Below are 21,888 nucleotides of genomic sequence, written 5' to 3'. Positions count from 1 at the left end.
GGTCACTGTGTACACACTTTCCAGAATGTGCATTTCACCTTGTGAATCAAGAACAACTCAAACATAAGCAAGAACCCAAGGACCCCGCCTCCCCAAATACAAGGGAGGCACAGCTGACCTTCACTAGCATTTCTGCCACAGAAGAGACAGAATCTTCCTGTTCCCATCCCTTCCCCATCATCTCCTCGTTCTACATCTGCTCTTTATGCTTAGATATGAAATTCTCTCACTGACTTGCATCTTTATACATACATTTTTTTTTTTACAATATGGTAAAAGATAGCACAAAATATTTTAATTTCCCCTCGGTCAGGGCAGCTGGTGAGGAGAAAATAATGTGAACTTGGAGGCAGTCAGAACTGAATTCTAATCCCAGCTCACACCTTGGTTTCCTGCTCTGTGAAATGACGCGCATGGCACCAGTCCCACAACAATGCACAGACCAAAGCGAAAGCCAGTCTGCCTGGGTTCAAGTCCCAGCTCCCACCCACTAGCTGTGTGATAAGCTGCTCAACTTCTCTGGGCCTCACTTTTCCCAAATACAAAATGCGGGTAATCAGAGTACCTATTTCACTACGTAATTCATGAGTTGAATTCATTGTTTTTGTACAAAATTACTTTTCTAAAGAATTATCTGTTAAGTGAATTAATCAGCAGAATAATGCCAGGCTCATAAATAAAACGGTTCCAACCGCCATCAGGTAAAGACCAATATCCCTAGCATGGTCTCACACCTCTGTCTCCCCCTTCCCCTCCAACCTTATCTCAAGCTGGTCTCACGACCCCCACTGGGCCCCCAAACGCTTCCTTTCAGTTCCCCATTTGCTCCAAGCACCTTACGACTCCAGGCCACAATGCCCGCTATTCCCTCTGCTGGAACACTCTTCCTCCCTTCTCCACCTGTCCTAGCCCAGCTGCTCATCCTTCCAGCAGAGATCTGGTAAGATTCTCCAGTCTTCTGCTCCCACAATCCTTCATACTTCTCTGCAGGTTGGGAATGGCCTTCCAGGAAAGGTTTCCTCTACCCCACCAACTTTTCCAGGCCTTCTGTGGTTTAAACCAATACTGCTCAACGGTGGCGTCAGCTACATCTGGGGACTTTTGACAAGCCGATGCCAGGCTGCAACCAGACCAATCACATCAGGACCTCTGGGCCAGGCCCACACTTCAGTGTTTGGGCAAGTTCCCCAAGGATTTCCACATGTAACCCAAGTCGGCAACCGCTAGATCAATATAAGAACACAGGTGCAGTATTTTAAAGGATGGTTTCAATCTTCCAATAGGATTTTAAAAATCATCTATCGACTGCAAAGAGAACACATGATTTTCTTAAATCTGAATTAACCCAATTAAGAGTATAAAAATACATATATTACAAAACATCTCCACTGTAGCTGAGATTTTTCAATTAGCATTTTATTCAGTCTCTGGATAGCCCATAACACCAACCAACTGGAAGCTCCGGGAAGTCAGAGACTTTCTCTTGCTCTCTGTGATGTCACCAGCATAGGGAAGCGTGCCGGCATGCACGGTGCCGCATGCACACCTGTGATGAGAGGTGCAGTCCTCCACGCACCAGACTGCAGGTGACAGGAACGCAGGCCAAGCAGTACACCCAGCACAGTGACAGGCAGTGGGTGGCTCGTTTGAACAAATGAACTCCCCCCGCCGTGGCTCTTCCTCTCTCTCTGCCTGGCATGCTGCTTGTCCTCTCACTATGGGAAAGCCCCCCGCCTGCGTTTGAAGCCATTCATCTGCGGTTTATGAAATACTGTGGTAACCTTTGAGATGCAAAGAGGTTTAGAAGTGCAAAAGACTGCCAATATGAATATTAATAGCAGCGTTATTAATAACTGAAGTTGTCTGCCAGACACTTGACTCTTGATTAAAGGAAGTGAAGGAGCTCAAGCCAAGCCAGAAACAGCTCAGTGCAGAGCTGAAGGATCTGTGCTAGAGCTCTGGTCCCCGTGGGGACAGAGGCTATTCTGAATGTCTGACTAGAGAAGTTTACATAAAGTCAGGTGGGTGCTGCCACTCCCATGGTCAGGCCACACCTTCCCTGTTCACCAGGGTGCGAGCTCCACCAGCAGAGTCGCGAAGCTCGCTGCTCTCCCCAGAGCCCAGAACAGTGTCTGGCCTGCATATGGGGCCCCAGCAAAGTGGATCAAGGGAAAAACAAATGAGTAAATGAGAGAAGGGAGCAAGGGAGGAAGGAGGAATGTGCGGCTGAACACTAGAAAGTGCAGACAGGGGAGCTCAGACCCAAAGCTCACATGGGCTCTGCCCACTCCACAAAGAACAAAAAACAGAACTTCTTTTGGTAAAATCACCAATCCAGAACTGTTCCACAAGCTGTTAATTCACCTAAAATACTTTTTTTAAAAGCACTGTGGTCGCTGTCACGACAAATATTTGAGACACCAGCTGTCCTGACAAACAAGCAGCCTATCCATACCCAAGTCTTAGTAACTTCATGATTCAAATATATTCATATTATGTTTTGCTTAAGTCATGAATGTACTTTTCAGCATTAGAAATTATCCCTTCCATATCTTTAAATATTGTGGTTTCTGCCTGACTAATGTTATCTTTAATTATACATCATCAAGTATTTTACTGTGTTCTAATGGGGTCTATTACTCATCAGAATGGCCTCAGTCAGCAATCATACTCCCCAGAGCCAACCACTCAACCCTTCTTCCATTTTTCAAATGTACCAGCCTGCACGTGCACAAATTTATACACAGACTGAGTCACAGCTTCTTACCAATTTGTCCAAAAGACAAAACTACCCTTGAAGGAACTCACAGTATACTGGCTTCCTAGTGAGGTCTGGCCCAGCGACACTTTGAGCACTGAGGGCCCTCCGACCTTGCCCTGGGTACAGCCACACCTCCCTGTCCACCCCAGGCACACTCTACACAGGCCATGAACAGAAGAGAAACGGGTACTCGGGAAGGTAAGCAATGTACCCAAGTCCTGCAGCAAGCCGGTGGCAGACCCAGGATCCCACCCTCAGTGACAACACAAGGCAGGAGGCCAGGAGAAGAACACGACAAGACCTGGATGGGCCACATAGCATGTTGGGGTGCTTTCCGCACCCTGACTCCCACAGTCACCAACCACAACCCACCTAGATGACCTCTTTCAAAATATATTTGAAGAGCCAAGCAATCTTAAGCAAACCTAAAGATCAGCAGATGCCAGCTAGTCCCCAAACTCTCATTCAAAGGGATGAACTGCCAGTCAAATTAATAATCTTAAATGCACAATTTATACAAAGTATAAATGTATACATATATTTTCTATATATTAATATGTATGTATATAAATAAACATATCTATGTCTTTTGACATGTTTTAGTTATTGAGTGAAAAATGAACAGGTCAGGCTCAAGTTCTAGACATTTTACCTAAACAGCTGGTGCTTAACTTCTGCATACTTATGAGACAGACTCAAACTACTAAACCAAGTGCCTTAAGACCCAGAAGCAGAAAACATAACGAGAAAGGTCACTGGATGGACAATTAACAAATAAATCATTTTGAAAGAACTGGAATCAATGACGAGCTAGAAGACCTTGATGTGTCCCTCTTGAATAATTGACGAGGAATCTTTTCTTGGACCATTTATGACTATGTTTAGAACTCCATTTAGTGCTGTAAGATAGTTCGCCCACGTGTTGGCTTCTTATCAGACCTGTTGACCAAGCAGCAGATGGAAAACAATAAATACACACACAGATCTGGTGTCCGTGCGCCGTGCCACCAGCACGCTGCAGCAACAACTCCACAACCGCCTTCACTCGGCCCTGCTGACAGCAAGGCTGGCAGCCTTTCCAAGTGAGTGTAGATGCGAACCTGGCCTCAGGGCTGCTCCAGGTTGTGCGGATAGACTCTCACAGAGTGCGGCACTGTCTCCCTGTGCGCATTTCCTTCTGACGACCTCCCAGTAGCCATGGCAGCTGTGATTTCAAGAAACAGGCACCCTGGTCATTTCTCCCCGGCACCTCTAGGAAGGTGCTAGCCAACACCTGTCTCCTTTGGAGAAAGAGAAAGCCCGTCTGTGACTCACTCCAGGCTCATGGGGCCTGCGGTGCAGGGGAGAAGGAGCAGAGACAGGGAGGGGAGGAGCTTGTTTGAACCGTAGTGAGGGAAGGAAGAGCTTTGGCTGAGGAGAAAGACCCAGAGGCCCCTGGGTTGGAGGGAGGCCCCAGGAAAGGCACCAAGAGGAGAGGAGACAAAGTACTAACACCAGCAGGACTGACTAATAGGACTTTGAGAATGGAGTGCAAGGTGGGGGGAGGCCAGGGCAGAGGGCTGGCTCTCCAGAGTGGGGAGCATGGCAGAGGGGCCAGGGAGGTCTGATGGGGAGGGTGGTGGTGTCGAGGCCTGTAGACACAGAAGGCTGCTCTACGTGGTGGGGCTGGCTGGGAGGCTGCATGAAGCCTCTCCAGCGCCCATGATCCTCAATAAGGCCTTGGGTCAGTACCTTTGGGGAGATCCTCCACACAGCACCCAGCAGGACCACAGAAAGTGAACTAATTCTGTGGCAGCGAAGGCCCTGAGCCAGAGGAGGCATGAGAGGAGGCACAGCCCCCAAACCTTCTGAGAGACAGGGAGGGGAATGCTGGGTCTCCCACTCACTTGGAAAGGCTACCAGCCAACATCATGTGACCCTCAAAAGGCCACAGCGGGGCTCCTAAGGAGCCGCCCATGGCTTGGCCAGGGCTCCGGCAGGGGTCACAGGCTATGCACATAGCCGGGCCCACCTCCTACCCCACAGCCACCGACTCCTCGGGGCGAGCATGGCCTCTGGGTCCCCCTTCCCGAGGGCTGGTGGCTGTGGGAGCGTCTGGGTGGTGGTGGTGGGCAGGGGAGAAGTGGCAGCTAAGAAGAACATCACTTTACCTTGAGCACCCTAAAATGTAGGACACCAGCGGGTGATCCAGAACTAGATGAAAGGGATATCTGAGATTTTGGAAAGGCAGAGTTGCAACAAAGATATGCATATGCAGACTCTGCAGGGTCCCCCAACCTGTGCCCCCACGTCCTTCCTTAGGCTCTCAGCCCAACTTTGTTGGAGGTTCATCCATTCTACTACTTATTATTATGAAAACTCAAGGCTCAAGAATAATAACAGTAACGACATTTATTAAATGCCTATTATACATCTAGTACTTGTCTCAGAACGTTTTAGATAAGAACTCATTCAGCTTACAGTCCTTTGAGATGCTGGATGCTCTTCTTGGTCCCCACCTTCGAGATGAGGACACTGCAGCCCAGCTGTCACATCATGTGCCTAATGGCTGGCCCACAGCACGCTGCCAGGATACGTGGAGAGGGCCACCTAAGTCCAGACACTCAGGCCCCAAGGCTCCAAGCCTGCCCATGGCTGTATGCAGCCCTCCATAGCTCATCTGTTCTTTCCTGTTTTGTTCCTTCAGAAGCATTGCCATCTACCACCACACTCCTGAGCACAGAAGAACCAACTAACCAATACCAGTACCACTACAGAAGTTCTGCTCCTACACAGGGGGTTCAGACTCAGTGCAAGGCATGGTCCTGACCCTGGTGAACTTACAGTGAACCCTGATGAACATTTGCATGGGTGAAACTCAAGACCTAAAGAATGACCAGAGAATAAATTCTAGAGAAGAGCTTTAGACATGCAATGAGAACATAGACAAACGTGGCCTGGAGAAGTGCCAAGAGTCCCTCAGCGATGTGTGGTCAGCACTGGGGAGCTGAAGAGGAGTAGCTACAGGACAGCCCCTGAGACAGCACGGTAGGGTGGAGGACACCTAAGGAAGCACACACAGATGATATGATGACAGGCTTCTCTACAGTGTCCCAAGGACAAGGACGGAGGAAGGGGGTACCCATCCTTTAGGGATGGCCCACCTTCAATCAATGGCAAAGAAGGTGCTGGGTCTTGTGTAAGCACAGAGCAAATGCCAGGGGGGACCTCACTGTGCAGGATGAGAGAGCAGCCGTGGGCCATGCAGAAACAAGACCACAGGACCTAGAACCTGGCCCAAAGGAAGAGTCAGTGGAGCTGTGACAACCAAACAGCATTGTGGGACAACTGTTTGGGCCATGGGCACAGGCAGCCAGCAGGGAGTGTGGTCATCAGGGGCCTGGCCCAGTGTGACAGGAGCTGGGTTTGGTGCTGTCTGAGAAGCAGAAAGGAAGATGTTAACTGTCCCTTCTGAGAAAGTAACAATAAAACTTAGTGCCACAAACACAGCTGATGAAGGAAAATCAAAAAGGATCTCAACCCCTGTAAGATGTCAGTACTAGGTCAGGCCCTCCCAGCTCTGCATTCTGTCATCAGCTTACCCAGACAGCCCTGCTGTGACCATGGAGCCTGACCTGGGATTCCCAGACTGGGAACCAGAGTGCAGAGCCCTCTGCCCTGAGATGAACCACGGAGCCTGACCACCCTCAGAACATTTGAGCTCTGTGGACCAGGTTGGAGGAGAGCCTGTTTTGACCATTTCCTTTACCCCTTGTGTATCTCTCGGTCCTCAACCTTGTGCCACTTTTCTGCTGTGATCACACGTTGTCAAGTTCAGGTACCAGTCTGGTGCCCAACTGGTTCAAATGGGCATGAATATGACTCCATGCCAGGTGGGTGCCACAAGCTGCAGATGGGCATAAGGACGGCCCAGCTCAGACCCCGGCTCAGCGAGCATGAGGACCCCAAAGACACATGTCATTCTTAACCCTCCCTGCCCCATTGATATTTCAGCCCGACACAAACCCCAAAGGCTAAGTTGCTCACACTTGTTATTTGAGTTGAAAAAAAAAATTGTAAGCAATTTTTCCAAAAGTTGGCTTCCAAGCATCAAATGCTGCCCCTGTCTCTCATATTCACCTCACCCAATCCTCTCCCATCTTACAAACCCACTGCCCAGGCCCCAGCAGCTCACATACAGAGAAAACTAGGGGTGGAAAAGATAAATGTCAAGATGCTCTAGAAAAACAAAGTCTGCTTATTCTGTGACTGCAGGCAGTTTTTATCCAAACTATAGTCATCCATGCCGCATCTTCACCGTATTTACTTAATGAGGTTCTTTAATTGACTCACTTTTTATTTAAATTTGCTTCCAAATAAGACTTCGTGTTAACTGCCATAATTTTTTTTTAATGGACCACTTGACCTAAAAGAAAGGATCATTAAAAGAAACACAAACATCGACATAAAGCATCACTAGGTACCACCTGGGACACCGTGCAGCCATCATGGTGGGCCCCCACATTTGGGTTCCCCATGTCCCCACCAGGAACACAGGCACCCTGTGGCACTCTTCCCTGCTCTGCCTGCCAGGTCACCCTCCACCAGCCAGGATGCTACCTCTGAGTCCTCGACACTCCACTGTAACACCCCCTCACCACATCTGTCAACATGACAATTGTCACCTTGAAAACCGACAGGCTTGAAAATTCCTCAACCTGACAGAATGTTTCCCACTTCCATTTAGAAAGTGAAAGTGTTCCCAAATGACAGCCACCTTTCCCCACAGTTGCTGACAAGCCACAGCACATCCATCACTCGGCAACAATCCACGATTACTTCACGGGTAAGGCCAAACACCAACTATCAGAAAAGAAACCTCAGCTGGACCACGCTCCAGAATGAAGAATGAAGGCCACGCTCCATGTGGTGCACCCAGGGCAAAGTCAGCTCTTCACCCACAGAAGGAAGTGGGGCTTCTGAAAATGGGACAAGCCCACAACAAAAGTCACATCTAAAACCCTCCTTCAGTGCACACCGCTGTCAGGAGACAGGAGACCACCCACCCCTCCTCAGAGAGGCCCCCTGTGCAGCAGCCTCTCCTGCTGTTGGAAGCCAGTCCACCCCACTCTGCTCAGTGGCACCCAGCCCCCCACAGCTGTGCCTGATGTGCTGGGGAACCCATGGGGGCAGCTGGGTTGGCCAGGGCTGTGGGAAATCATGGGAAACCCATCTGATTCCAAGTTTGAGGAGAAAACCCCATGGTTTTATGTGAAAATCAGAGGAAGCATATTCTAGAATAACATTCATGTGAATTTTTAAGAAGATAATATAAGACCTCAAATAAATACCCACTGCTAGAAAGAATGCAGCAGGAGGGGTATGGGTGGGAAGGGGGCAGCTAGCAACAAAATGGGGGCACACAGGTTACCCAGTCTGAAGGTACCAGAATCCACCCAGAGGGGACTTGGAACACAGTGATGATTCGGCACAATGGGCTAGAAATCACCACCCAGCAGGCAGCAGCTTTCCCACAAGGGCAGCAGTGGGGTAGGGATCAGGGAGGCCAGGTGGGAGACCAGAGCAAGAGACCAGAGATGCCCTTAGGAAACACATCTGAGAAACCCCAGGAACTTGAGAAAGACCCAGCAGGGCCCAGGAGGCAGAGGTGACAAGGCAGAGAAGTTCCCCATGTGGCTTTTCCAGGTAAGAGCCGGGGAGGTCTGTGTGTGCTACCTTGGGAGTCTCCAGGAAGAAAGCTGCCAGCCCATGACACGAGGCCCCTCTCAAGGTGGCATGACCTTGATGGGTATGCCCCACAGGGCACAGCCAGGAACATTCCCTGCTGTGGACCCCAGACATGTCTGTTCATCCAAAAGCAAAACCGCTGTCAACAAGAACGCCATGAGATGGTGGGACAACCAGAAAGATGTCCTCATTCACCGGGGACTAACCTGCACAGACAGGATGCCCTCGTCCTCAGAGTGAGCACACCTGAGAGCCCAGTGAGCATCACAGAGTAGCCCGGCAGGCATAGAAGGATGTGAGCTCCCAGCCTTGCTAAGCTGCATTAACCGGTCTGGGAGTGTTCCTCTCGGCCCCCACAGCCACTCTGAACCCTCCTCTCTCTCCAGGTCTGACCTCCCATGGATGCCTTCAGGACCCCTTTTCCCCTGAGCCTAGCAAAGGAGCATTTTGCCGTCTCTGCAGAGATGCTGACTTAGAAGCCTAACCCTTCTCCCAGGATTCACAGACATCCTCAAGTGTTGCCCACCACTCCCGGGACAGGCACCCTGAATCCACAGCAGAGTTCTGTCTGCACCTGTAAAGAACGGGTCAGGCTGGACTGATGACCTCTGCAGCCTGGGGATCAGCTCCACGCCTGGCCCGGAGCACTTGGGAAGGAAGGCAGGTGCCAAAAGGCTGCAAGGCACTCACGTCCCTCCTTTGAGCTATTCTCAGTGTTGGGGAGAACCTGCTAATCACTAAGAAAGCTAGAGGAAGGGGAACAGAGACAACATGACTAACTGTTGCCTCCGGGAAAGCCAGATGATCCAAACTTTAAAGGGCCAACAAAGCAGTAATTGTCAGGAAAACACGCAGCCCACAGAAGGGAACAGTGAAGAAAGAACACTGAAAACAGCTTGAGGAAATAAAAATGGAATCAGAAAATGTGCAGAAGAGACAAAAGATAGGGCTTGCAGAGGTTTGGGCTTCAGTGGGTTAGACTGGTGACAGCCATCTTTTTACCCAGGTGAAGTCATCTGGGACCTGGTGTAGACCAATCCCTTCAATACAGACATGCCCACACCCACCCAAAGCCACCAAGCACCCTGTCCTCTGATGGGGAGAGCATTTGAAGTCCTCTCTGCCCCCAGGACTACCCCCAGAGGGCCTGGCTGTCAGGGGTATTTTAGGGGTTCTTCAGCTCATAGCAACCCCAGAACAGCCCAGAGTTATATGAGAAAGGGTGTGTAAGCCATGAGGCTGTTACAGGAAGTAAAGCATTGAGTGGAAAACTGGTACACCAGGGGCCGGACTCTAGGCGCTGGGGGTTAAAGCTGATGCACTGATTAGTGTGGAGACACATAGGAAATGCTACAAGTAATATCAACCACACTTCACAGGCTGGCTATTAACCCCATGTAGAGTACATATGCCTTTTGCTGAAAGGAACAGGAAAGAAAATTCTATGTCCTGTAACATCTAAATTAAAAAAGAAATTTTGTAATTTGCAAGAAATTGCTGAAGCTTGGGGGAAATGGAAGAACATCAGTATGTAAAAGGACCCTGAACAGACTCATGGTTCACAAGGAACAAATGAAATAGGGCGTCAGTGGCCGATCCTGGGACAGAGCATCATACACATCGGCTCGGGGCCCTTAGAGAGGATGCCATGGCTGCACTGGAAGGACAGCAGGAGGGAGCCCTGCCCTGACTTTAAGTGAAAAGCCTTCCACTGGCCTCTACTCTTCACCTCTGCCTTGTCATCTGAGTTTCAACATTTTATGGGTCACTATCTCTGGTCAATAAAGCACTCCGTTTCTTTGGAGCAGACGTATTTGAGACAGCTTCCACCAGCCTGTGAATGTACCTCACATACGTCCCACACTGACAGTGCAGCCCCTGCTGGCCGGGCCCTCACCCATGCAGCTCTGGGGGACTCGCTGTCTCTGGTGAAGGGCTGACTGCAAAGCCGAACAATCCGTTGTCAAACAGGCTGCTGATATTTGCAGTTGCGTTCTCCCTGGTGAGGCTCAACCACAGGGTAACAAGTCCTCCTCAGAATCCAAGATCTGTCACCTCATTTGAGATGTTGGGGGCAACACCTTAACTCTGGGGAAACTGCTATCACAGAGCATGTGACAAAGCTCAGTTTGTCAGATGGTGACTCCAGATAAATGTCCAAATCCCTAAGAACCATACAATCCGAATGCAGCCCTAGAAGGCACAAAAGCACGTCTACTCAGCCAAAAAAGAGCTGTCTTTTCTTTAGGAGCACCTACCTTTCCTTCTGCACATCTTTAGACCACGAACTGGATCCAGACAATCTTTGCTAGTGCCACCATTAACTCACAGGCACCATGAAGCTGGTAGATAAAGGTGAGTCTCACAGGTTATCTGTTTTAAGGTGACGGACCTTCGCAAAGGCTGCGTGCCCGCACCATCCTGACGCTCTGTACGCTTCATCTTGCACAAGTGCAGCTGGCTGTAATTACCTTTCGCCATGCTCGGGAAGGGGAAGTAGGTGCAATTTTTAAGTTATGCAGAATTCGAAGTATGATTATAAGGAGTTAAGGAATCTAACAGTTTATCTATAAACAGTAAATACTTCTTAACACAGAAATTTCTAAACCATTAGGGATGAATAGGTGGCAGTGCTGCAATGTTGTGTGTAGAACAAATGAAGCCATGGGAGTTTAACTGTCAAAGAAGGCACAGTAGTTTTTGTTGCCAGGACTCCAGCGCTGTTTTGAACATGAGCCGGGGGTTCCATTTGCTGGCAAGGTGGCAAGCAAATTTTGTGCCACTTTCTAAAGACCAATATAATTTGTATCCCAAATGTTATTGTAGTGCCTGTACATAGTAGGTGCTCAAATAAGTGTGCAGGGAAGCAGAAGAGAATGCACACTATCCTATCTCTTAAACCACCGTGTGACAGCTTCGCTGTGAACCCCCAGTGCTCCCGGAAGCCTCCTTCCGTCTGAGCATTGTTGAGAACGTGCTCTGGGCTCTAGAACATTTATATCCACTCCCGGTGCTGGTGTTCTTCAAGTCTCTCACCACTTCTATTGACCTGAATTCCTGCAGCAAATCCTAATTCATTTAAACTCATATAAATTCACATGAGCATTATGCACACATTCCATTAAGTAGAAATGCAAATATCATAATATCTTCATGTTTGCAGATAACCATCATATCTGTTAACGTAAACACGTGTGCCAGATGAGAGAAACAACCCACCAAAGCAACTCCTCTCGGATGCTCTTTCAGGTCTCCCACAGGACAACCACATCTCTAAATATCCATAAGCCATCAAGGGCCCAAAAAGGCAGCCATCTGTGAGTAGAATTCAAATGGTGCTACTACTTTATACGCTTTTATTCTAACCTCCACTCAATGGGAAAAGGGAGCCCCACGGTATAGTGTGCTGGCACAATGTTTAAACCATTCACCACTGCCAACACCTTCGGCTTGACACCTTATTCTTTTAAGGTTAATTAGAATTCCAATAGGATACCCACTGAGCATGCATTCTAATTCATCAAATATGAAGATCTTCCAAGCAAGGCAAGTCTGATAAAAACTGACCTTGGCCTTTGCAAGTGGGGCTATAAAGAGCATTTCCCCCTAACTCAATCCTTGCTGATGTTTTATTTCAAACATGTACCTCGAAAAAGAGCGTGTTAACTGGGAAAAAGAGAGATTAAATACAGATTGAACTGAAATACACACTTGAAACAACTGCATAATTGAGACCCGCTTTCGTCATGCTCCAGCAAGCAAACGGGCTCTCAAAAGCTAGAACGAAGGAACAATTGGATAGAATTCTGCTCAGCTCAACCGCACTGAGCAGCCTAATTCCAGGCAGTGGTAGACCAGCTCTTGTGTCCTACAAATGAAGGAGGTGGGCTTCGTTTTCAGGAGAGCCTGCCAACCAGCTATACCCACAACTGGGTGGGGTTATTCTCCCCTCCTGCCTTTCTTAAAACAGATTATAACTTGGATTTTTTTTTTCACTTTAATGAAGCTTGTAAGAATAGGGAACACTACCTGTGATAACAAAGATAAAACTCAGAAGCAATTTAAAAGGTGAAACAGACAGATTCAAGCACTTGACTTAGATGTCCATCAGTGCTCAACAGTCTAGTCATGGTGACACAGGACAACTTGGAATCTAAAGGCAAGCATTGTATCACAGGTGCTCACACACACACACACACACACACTTAGGATACCATATAAATGAATCTACTGGCAGGAAGGTGGGCCCTGTGGAGTGTGCCATACTAGTGATACAAAATTTTGAGATTTTTGTATTAGTAATAGGCACTGAAATGACTGCCAGTTATGTGCGCTAGGCACTGTAGGTACATGGTATCATTTATCTGATAAAGCAGATAGGATCCCTCTCCCTAAGAAGAAGGCTCAGAAAAGCTAAACCTCTGCCCAGAGGCACATGGTGAGGAAGTAAGGAAGTCAGGATAAATCCACCTGTGCTCTACCCCTGCCCTCCTTCTTCACAGGACTCCACGAAGCCCAGGGATCTGCCCTGTCTGCAGCCACATGCCCAGGGCAGGCAGTGGGCCTCAGTCCCCGGACGGGAGGCTGATCCTGTGCGCCAAGTCCCTGGCTGAGCTGTGGCTGGTCCAGGCACCAGCCTGGCATGCAATTCTGGCCCCTGAGGTGACAAGAGAAGTCTGTGAGGGTGGTCTAGAGCAAACATAAGGGGAAGAAACCCTCCTTTCTGTTATTAAGTCTTGTCACGACGATATGATGCCATCACCACCCATTCAGATTCCAAATGTACCCCTCATGTCATTTACGTAGAGCTGCCTGTGACATGCCGCCGAAGCCACAACTGATACGATGTTCTTTCCTCAGGACCACACACCACTCTGCACGGTTGCTGCTAACTACCCATAAGGCTCACAGCCTGGGTTTACAAGATGGCGGCCTCAAACTGGAAGAGGATCTGCAGCCAGGGGGCAGATGGATCTAGCAAGTGAGTGCTACTTAAGTTCAGGACCTTGGTCTCTCATTAACTGGGTTTGTTATAGAGCGAGAGGCCTCCCCTAACCACGAAGCTGGTAGCCTGTCAGCCCAAAGTTCACCTTTCAAGAACACCCCTATTCCTTGTGTGTCTCTGAGCAAGGAAATCTTGGTGCCTCCACTGCCCCATTCACCGAGCCATAGTAAGGAACAGGTGAGATGAATTCCCATCAGCTGACTCAAGCCCTGGCACACACGGGCACTCAGTGAACACCTGGCCCACAGCGCTCTCAGTGAATGGTAACTTTAGATTATTCACCGACCGGCCACAACCTGAAACACAACACTGCTGTAAGTCTCAGAGGTGCTGTTTCCACACCCAGAGGCCTTCTGAAGACAGACCCAAAAGGACTTCACTGTGACTCATCTGTCATGTCTCCAAAGGCTGGTGTCTGCCCTTGTCATCACGGAGACCACAAGTCAACCACTTGTCCGCTGTCCTTCTGAGCTGTCTGGCTTTTCTGTGAGGGCCTCCAGGCACTGGGCCATTTCCTCTGGAGTCCTTATTCCATCCAAGACCAAACAACAACAAAACCCTAATGATACAGCCCAGCAGAACAGAATAGAAAGGGCAGGGGAACGAGCCTGAGAACATACCCAGAACCCAACGCTTCCTGGCTCTCTGACTTGACCATTTTGCCCATATATCAGTCCCTCTTGGTTAATTATGCCACCCACCTCACAGGATTATGGTGAGCTTTCTATAAGCAACATATGCCAAAGCGCCCAACACATGGTAGGCACTCAGTAATTGTCCACACAGAAAAATCTCAAACATAAGCTGCCCAAATTTTGACGACTAAAGAACACACACTGATTTGCATCCAGATACCGCAGACTTTCTCTGAACTGGTGTCCCGAGAGGTGACCAGCTGGACCGGTCAACTCCCCATCTCCTCCATACGATGGTCTAAAGCACTCAACCCCTCAGAAGGCTCAGCCTGGCCCACTGCTGTCCAAGCCCTCACACCTGTCCAGGGACGCCTGTGCTTACTTGGAATTCACTGGCTTGATTCCCAACCATGTTTATGCAAATATACTGATAAATGGCAAACATAAACTTTAATGAAGTGTTATGTAAACAAAAGACATTTAGTGCAAAAGAAGTCACTCCTTGGAAAAACACGGTGACCACTCAGGAAATACTCACCAAAGACAGACCTCTTTAAAATCATCAAACTAGGGCGCCTGGGTGGCTCAGTTGGTTAAGCGACTGTCTTCGGCTCAGGTCATGATCCTGGAGTCCCAGGATCGCGTCCCGCATCGGGCTCCCTGCTCGGCAGGGAGTCTGCTTCTCCCTCTGACCCTCCCCCCTCTCATGCTCTCTCTCTCTCATTCTCTCTCTCAAATAAATAAATAAAATCTTTAAAAATAAATAAATAAATAAATTAAATAAAATCATCAAACTGGGCAAAAACAAAACCGTACGACATTAAGTGGGAATTGTTTAAAATCTAGAAGGTGCTCCATTCAGAATTCTTTGAAAGTCTCTTTGTCCTCCATTTGAAAGAAACAAATAGGAAATCATAAACTCTGGCTGTGGTTTAAGTCAACTTGGAACTCAAAGACAAGTCCTTAGCCCTGCATCCAAAACATGGTGAACACAAATATGTATGTGTTTATAAAATAAAACATTTAATAGATATCAGTTGTATGAGTCTCTAATTTATTTGACTTTTCCCATTACAGGGTCCCAGTCACACCAGCTGAGAGATACAGAAGAGATTTCTAGTTGAAACATATCCCAAAGTACTTCAAGGTACACGACCCAGACAAAGCAGGCTCTAATGCCTACATGTTATATCATCAACAGCATTACCCAAATTTTCTACAGTTCTTTAATTTGTAAAAATGCCTGTCCTCTTCACCTTCATAGAGTCATGGATGGACACCAATCCAGTGTCCTCAGGAATCTCCTGCGAGCAGCCTGGGTTCCAAGTCCACAGTAAATTCTGTGCATGCCCAAATATAAGGCAAGAGATTTCCCCCCCCCCCAAAAAAATCACTCAAAAAATTAGAATTGTCTTACATTAGGGTTCTTATGAAAGCATATTAAAAAGTACTCTTGAAATTACTCAATTTGGAACTACAAAACCCTTTTAAAAAAACATGTTGCCCCAAAACACCTCAACCAATGCTAGTTGGGGGAGTTATAGGGGTCACTTCACACAACTGTAAAAACAAAACAAAAACAAGTTAGGCTGAGAAACTTAGCACACATTTAGCAACTGCAATGGTTGGACACTTCTGTTAAAACAGGACTTTTTAAAAGATCACTTTCAGAAGCAACACATAACAGCAAGTATTTCCCAACAGGCAAACAAAAAAACCAACAGTCCTAACCTTAGGCAGTGGGTACCTGTAACTTGGTATAAAATTTCCAAGGGCAGCATAATTAACTGATTCAAAAAGTGCCGCATCTCAAATGGCTCAAGTGAAAGCAGAGCTGAGAGGTTCTGCTAACCAGGCTGGAACTCTGCTGAGAGGTTCTGCTAACCAGGCTAGAGGATTCTAGGTGGCTCTGCTGAGAACCAAAACCCTGATGAAAAAGATGCCAGTGAAGAGTGTGGAAAAATTATTTCATGAACTCCAAGTGAAACCAAAACAAGAATTAATCCATTTTATACATGATGCATTCCCAATGTCTAACTGTAAGTAAATGCATAATCTAAGCAGATATTTGTTTATCTACATACTTACAACATTTACATATCCCCATCGGTCCAAAAGAAGGTTTGAGGAGCATCTCACTAGGAAAATCGGAGACGGTCTTTCATTAACAGTCAACCTGCTACTAAGGCATATATGGTCTCTGCTGAATCATAACATAAGTGCCCATCTATTAAACAACATACAGCAACATCCAGCATTCAGCCTTGCTCTGAGGAGTCAAAGTGATTCCAAAAGACAGTAAAGTACCAAAAGCATATTTGCAAGTAATTTTCAGCTGAAGCATTTGCCTGTCAAATTTTAGGGTTGCTTAAAGTCCAACACTCCATGCAGGACTTCTGGCTGCCCAAGAAGACTCCCACTGACTTATACATCAGTGAGTAAAAAGTTAGAAGATATTATGATCCTCACCTTCACTGATTTTGCCTTTTGGAAAATGATCAAATATTGATCAAAAATTGGATTTAATTCAGACTCTTCCTGGAACCCAAACTCAGTCCTAATGAGGTGGGCCTGTGAAGAAAGGGGTGAGGGTCACACTCAGCTAACACAATAAAAAGAAAGAAACTGTGTTCTAAAGTTTTCCTGAAGCTCAGACACCATAAACAGTCTGATGCTCCATATGCCTATAGAGAAAGTCCACCAATAATCCCAAGACCAGCCAACAAAAAATTAACTCCCTGTTACTGTCATTGCAAAAAGTTATCAGTTCAACCTCTGACAATATTTTTTACACCACAAATGCCACAGAGTTCTAGGAGCTGCCTCAGGCTACGGCCTTTCAAATTTCAGAGGTTACCTCTTAACCTCCGATCAAACACAATTCACATAAAATGCAGTGGAAGGACATCTGTAAATACACGCTCATCAGAACGTCCTAGCGTTTAACTATAAACATCATTCCACAAACCATTCAGTTCTCCGAGCAAGAGGTGGTAACCCGCTTATTCTGCAAATAAAGACCTTTAATTTTAATACCTTAGATGAAAACAGCAAGGACAGGAAGGAAAAGTTCAAAAATCAGGAACAAGCACACTCATAACTGGATTTAATCACAATTAAAACCAAAGAAAAACTACTTAACTACCTGCCCTCCAGCAGTGATCCCAGGCATAAATATTCCTTGAGTATTCTGACTGCCCATTATTCTGTATCCATAGGAAACACCCAGTTTGGCAAATTAGGGCATTTACCTCTAATGCTCAATACCCAAGGGCTTAAGTTCTTAACCTCAAAGATGTTGTAGTACTGAGTAATTCAGATGGTTAGAATTTTCCCAGCTTCTCTGTATTATACATATTGGAAGGATTATTTAAATGGTTTATGCACCACCAGCTTCTTAAACGGTCAAAAGTAGAGAAACAAGGTTGTGTTTTCTAAAATGAATGAAAATTACAACAGACCAGTAATGGGTTTTTTTAACCTTTAAATGGGATTTTCTACATTTAAAGAAAATATAAAACATGAGTACTTGCTTCTCACTTAACCCAGCATCCTGCAGGCTTTCCTCCCCCCTCCATAATAGTAACAGCAACAGAAGGTGTGAAAGGACACCTTCTAAATAACTTCTGAAACCAAATCACTGAAACCCCAAGATAAAGCCTTTCACTTAAATAGAAACAGTGAAAGACGTGGTACAATGTAGTTGCACAAAAAAACTCAAATAATGTCCCACCTGGGAATGCAACCCTGCCTGAGGGCCCACAAGAGGTCTAGGGCTTCCTGACAGACCAAGTCCAAGAAGGCTGGGCCAAATACTCCTTCCGCCTCCAGGAGAACTTCTTCCCTGCTGTTAACACGAGTTTGTAATTTATGTTCTTCCAACCCCCAGGCACACAATTCCCTCTGCCCAATCCTCTCTGGCCAGACACGCAGGCAGGAGGCCAAGAGTGTCCCCCCCCCCCCCCCCCCGCCGCAGCCAGAACCCAGGAAACGCTAAACACTAACTTCACCGAAGGCCGGCAGAGGGTGTGTGCAGGGCTAGTCCGGGGGTCCAGAGGAAGAAGACTGTTTCTGGGTAGATGGGAGGGCCCAGCAAAGTTAAAAAGGTGGAGAAACAGGCCCTGCCAGCAGAGGGACTGTAGGGACGAGAGATTAGCAGGGGACAGGAAAGCAAGTCCACCCTGGGGCAGGATGGGGTGTCACCACATATGAACAAGTGGCAAGGTTCCCTAGGACTGCATGCTGGCACACAGCAAGTGCAGGTGGCGCGAAAAGGGATTCCAGAGAGGAGGACGGATGGACGGCAGGTGCATTTCAGAGGGAAAGGGGACGGGACTGCGAGGAGGGGGTGGGGGGGACACGGTGTCCAAGAGTTGGCAACTGGGACTTGAGGGGTTACACTCACGGAGTCCCTGGAGAAAAGCTAGTTGGAGAAAGAAGAGCAAGGCAAAGGCCATTGGGGGGCCACCTCTGGTCTCCCCTGCCCTTCATCACTGCCCCCTACACACACACTGTGGCGCCGCGCCGTGAAGCAGATACTCACCTTTGCCACGGGCGCGCTCCTGCTGGTCGCCAGCTCGCGCAGGCTGGCGGTGGCGCTGCCGGCCGCCGCAGGGAGGAAGACTGGGGAGCCGGGGGCGCTGCCCGCCGCGCTGCCCCCGCCACCCACGAGCGCCGAGGCCGCCCCCGAGCCGGAGCCGGGGCCGGGGCGCGCTGGCGGGCTACCGCCGGGGCTGGCGCCAGCGCGGGGCCGCTGGCGGATGCCGTCCAGCAGGCGCACCAGCAGGATGTTGGCGGGCAGCTCGTCCACGCCGCAGCCCACCAGGATGCGGCACTCAGGGCAGCGCAGTTCGTGGCGCGAGCACACGATGCTCTCCAGACAGCGGCGGCAGAAAGTGTGCTGACACGGCAGCACCTTGGCCGTGGTGTCCAGGCGCTCCAGGCACACCGAGCACTCCAGCAGGTCCAGCAACGACGACTCGTCCATGTCCTCGCCCGCCGCCGCCGCCGCCGTGGCCGCCGCCCGCCGCCGCCGCCGCTCACCCGGCCTGTCGTCGTCGCCCTCGCTCTGCGCAGCAGCGGCGGCCGCCTTGGACGCGCACAGCCAGGATGCTCCGAGCAGCATGGGGGAGGCGCCGGCGGCGGCCGCGCGCAGCTGCCTACGTCCCGGGGCCGGAGCGGGGCCCGCCGCGGGCAGCGGGCATCAGGATCGCGGGTTCCGCCAGCACTTCCTTCACCCGGACTGGCGGCCCGAGGCTCCGGCCGCGGCAGTGCCAAGTGCTGCGCTGATTGGCCTGCGTGGTGAGCACCGGAGTTCCGCGCCCCGCGAGCCAACCCCCGGCCAGCCGAGCCCACCCAGTCCTTCGGAGTGCGGCGCCCGCGTCTGCGGGTTACACCTGTCCTGCCGCCTGTTCGCCCCACGCCGCACGGGGGCCCAGGAGCACCGCCGGGCACAACACTCAGCCGGCGCTGCGCTCGCAGTGGCCACCCGCGGCCCCGAACCCCGCGGCAGGAAGTGCGGGGAGCTGCCGCTCCGGTCCCCGGGGAGACCGGGGCTCAGCGTGCGCGCTCCCCCGCGCCGCTGGTGGGCCGCACCGCCCCCGCGGCGCCTCCATGCGCCCTGGGCCTGTCCACGAGTCCCTGCCCCCTACCCCGCAGCGGGTTCAGCTGGACCTTCCTCTTCCTCGGCCGCGAGCACGTGCGCGGGCAGCGCGCAGAGGTCACGGTCAGTGAGGAGCGCAGGAAAGGAGACGCTGCGCCCACTGGACCTCCCTACGCCTGGGCGCACACCGGCGACTAGTCCTGTCCCTTAGGGCACCTCTAGGGCTCCCGGGAACTCCGTGCGCGCCCTCCGGCGCAGGCTCGGCCCTGTCCCCTCCGGGCGCTTGGAGTCTTAGCTCCGGCTCTCGGCGAACCTCACAGAGGGATGCTTCGTCCCGACGCTGCCGCGAAGGAAAGTTTGGGCGGTGTTATCCCGACTGCCTTTCTCGCCAGCGCCGGCAAGCAGCTGGGAATAGGGCCAACACCCGGGCATCCTCCTCGACGACTCCCCGCAGCGCTCCCGGTCGGGTCCCCCTTCCAGGCGGTGCGCAGAAGTGACAAGCCTGGAGCTGCGGGTATGGGTGCGGGGACGCCCCGCGAAGCAGAAGGGAAAGGCGTTCGGGTTGGCTGAGGCGCCCTCGGACTCCTCCCGGCGGCAGCCCGCCCTCCCCGGAGTCGCTGGTCCGAGGCCGGCGCCGCTGCCCGCTGGACCCGCACCCTTGCGCAGGGCACCCGGCTCCGCGCCGCGCCCACTGCGGCGCAGTCTCGTGAACCCCGCTCCAGTTTCTCCTCGGGAGGCGCAGAGGAAGGGGAATTCGCGCTCTCCTTCCCGACGCCCCGGCTTCTGGGAGCGTCAGAGCAACGGAAGTACGTACGGAGGACCGGGAGCCGCAGGGAAGTTTGGCAGTGGGCTGGGGTCGACCGCGAAGATTTCCTGCAGTGCGCTGCCCCCTCGTGGCCGCTTCGGGTTCCCGGCGCTCCCTGTTCCCATCCTGGCCCGGCCCCGCACAAACCATGGGCCAAGGGCTAGATGCTACAAAGCCAGATAGTTTTGGGGTATTTGGGGTATTTTTTTTTAAGATTTTATTTATTTATTTGGGAGAGAGCGAGCGAGCGAGCAAGAGAGCACAAGCAGGGGGAGACGCAGAGGGAGAAGAGAAGCAGGCTCCCCGCTAAGCAGGGAGCCTGGTGCGGGGCTGGATCCCAACACCCCGAGATCATGACCTGACCCGAACCGACTGACCCACCCAGGCACCCCAAAGCCAGATAGTTCTTGCTAGGGCTAATAGCAGAAGAGGTGTTGAGGGCCCGCCTACCAGCCAAGCTAACCTGTGGTTCGTGAAATTAAGAGTACCTTTTTTGACTTTTCAGGGAGAAAGTAATATTTGTTGTGGCTTAAATGCCAAGAACGTGCCTATGCATTATTTCTTTTTAATCCTCTAAACAGCCCTGTGACATAATTATTTTAACCTCATTTTACATGTGAGGGAGATAAGGTTTATAGTTATGAAATCATTGAGGCTGAATTTTGTTAATTTTTGTGTCTCCAGAACCTAATACATACTAAGATCACATTACATTGGATTATGGAATATGGAGCTTCCCTATAGGCTACATATTTTTACTCTGTAAGATCCCCAGGGCAAGGGCAGTTCTTGGCACATAGTATGTGCTCAATGAAGATTTGTAGAAATAATGAAATAAAGGTCTCAGAATCATCACCTAATGTTGTTTTGAACATGCATCTTAACATCTCAGTTCCAGGTATCCTGAGCTCATACCAGGTTGCCAGTTCCTAGAAACCTGGCGAGCTACTTTGTGGATGTCTTGATAGTGTGGATTTCAGTATGTATTATTCACATGAGCACTGGCTACCCTGTGAGATGGATGGCATCCCTGAGCTGCCTGGCTGTCTGGAACCTGGGAGCAGACTTCCCAGGAGGGCCAGAGGCCATGTCACAGTGCCCAGAAGCACCTTCACATTTTCCTCCTTTTACTCTTGGACTCTCCCTCAGGAACAACAAAGGGAAATTCTCAAGAGAACCCACAGAATGTTTGATCCAAAAGCAGGTGGCATGCCAGAAACCAAACCAGGTTTAAAATGAGGAGAATAGACTGAGAATCAGGAGCACCTCACAGGACCCCAGGTTAAGAGCTGGACCAGCTTATTGCAGAGGGACCACAATGTGTCTTGCTCTCCATTCTTCTCTCTATGATGT

General features: G+C 49.9%; 1 protein-coding gene across 2 annotated transcripts in view; it reads right to left on the bottom strand.

Moving 5' to 3' along the window:
- SH3RF3 (SH3 domain containing ring finger 3) overlaps positions 1–20,741 on the bottom strand; it is a 407,247-nt gene extending 386,506 nt beyond the window's left edge. For both annotated transcript variants that reach the window (XM_035001930.1, XM_035001931.1), the window contains exon 1: positions 18,672–20,741. In XM_035001930.1, the coding sequence (XP_034857821.1) occupies positions 18,672–19,253 (582 nt within the window). In that variant the 5' untranslated portion in view covers positions 19,254–20,741. The remainder of the gene's footprint in view (positions 1–18,671) is intronic.
- Between the last annotated feature and the right edge of the window lie 1,147 nt (positions 20,742–21,888).

The sequence above is a fragment of the Mirounga leonina genome, unplaced genomic scaffold, assembly GCF_011800145.1.
Source record: "Mirounga leonina isolate KUSES-001 unplaced genomic scaffold, KU_Mleo_1.0 Mir_125, whole genome shotgun sequence".
Taxonomy (NCBI): domain Eukaryota; kingdom Metazoa; phylum Chordata; class Mammalia; order Carnivora; family Phocidae; genus Mirounga; species Mirounga leonina.
The sequence above is the reverse complement of the archived record's forward strand: the minus strand, read 5'-3'. Positions and strand labels throughout refer to the sequence as shown.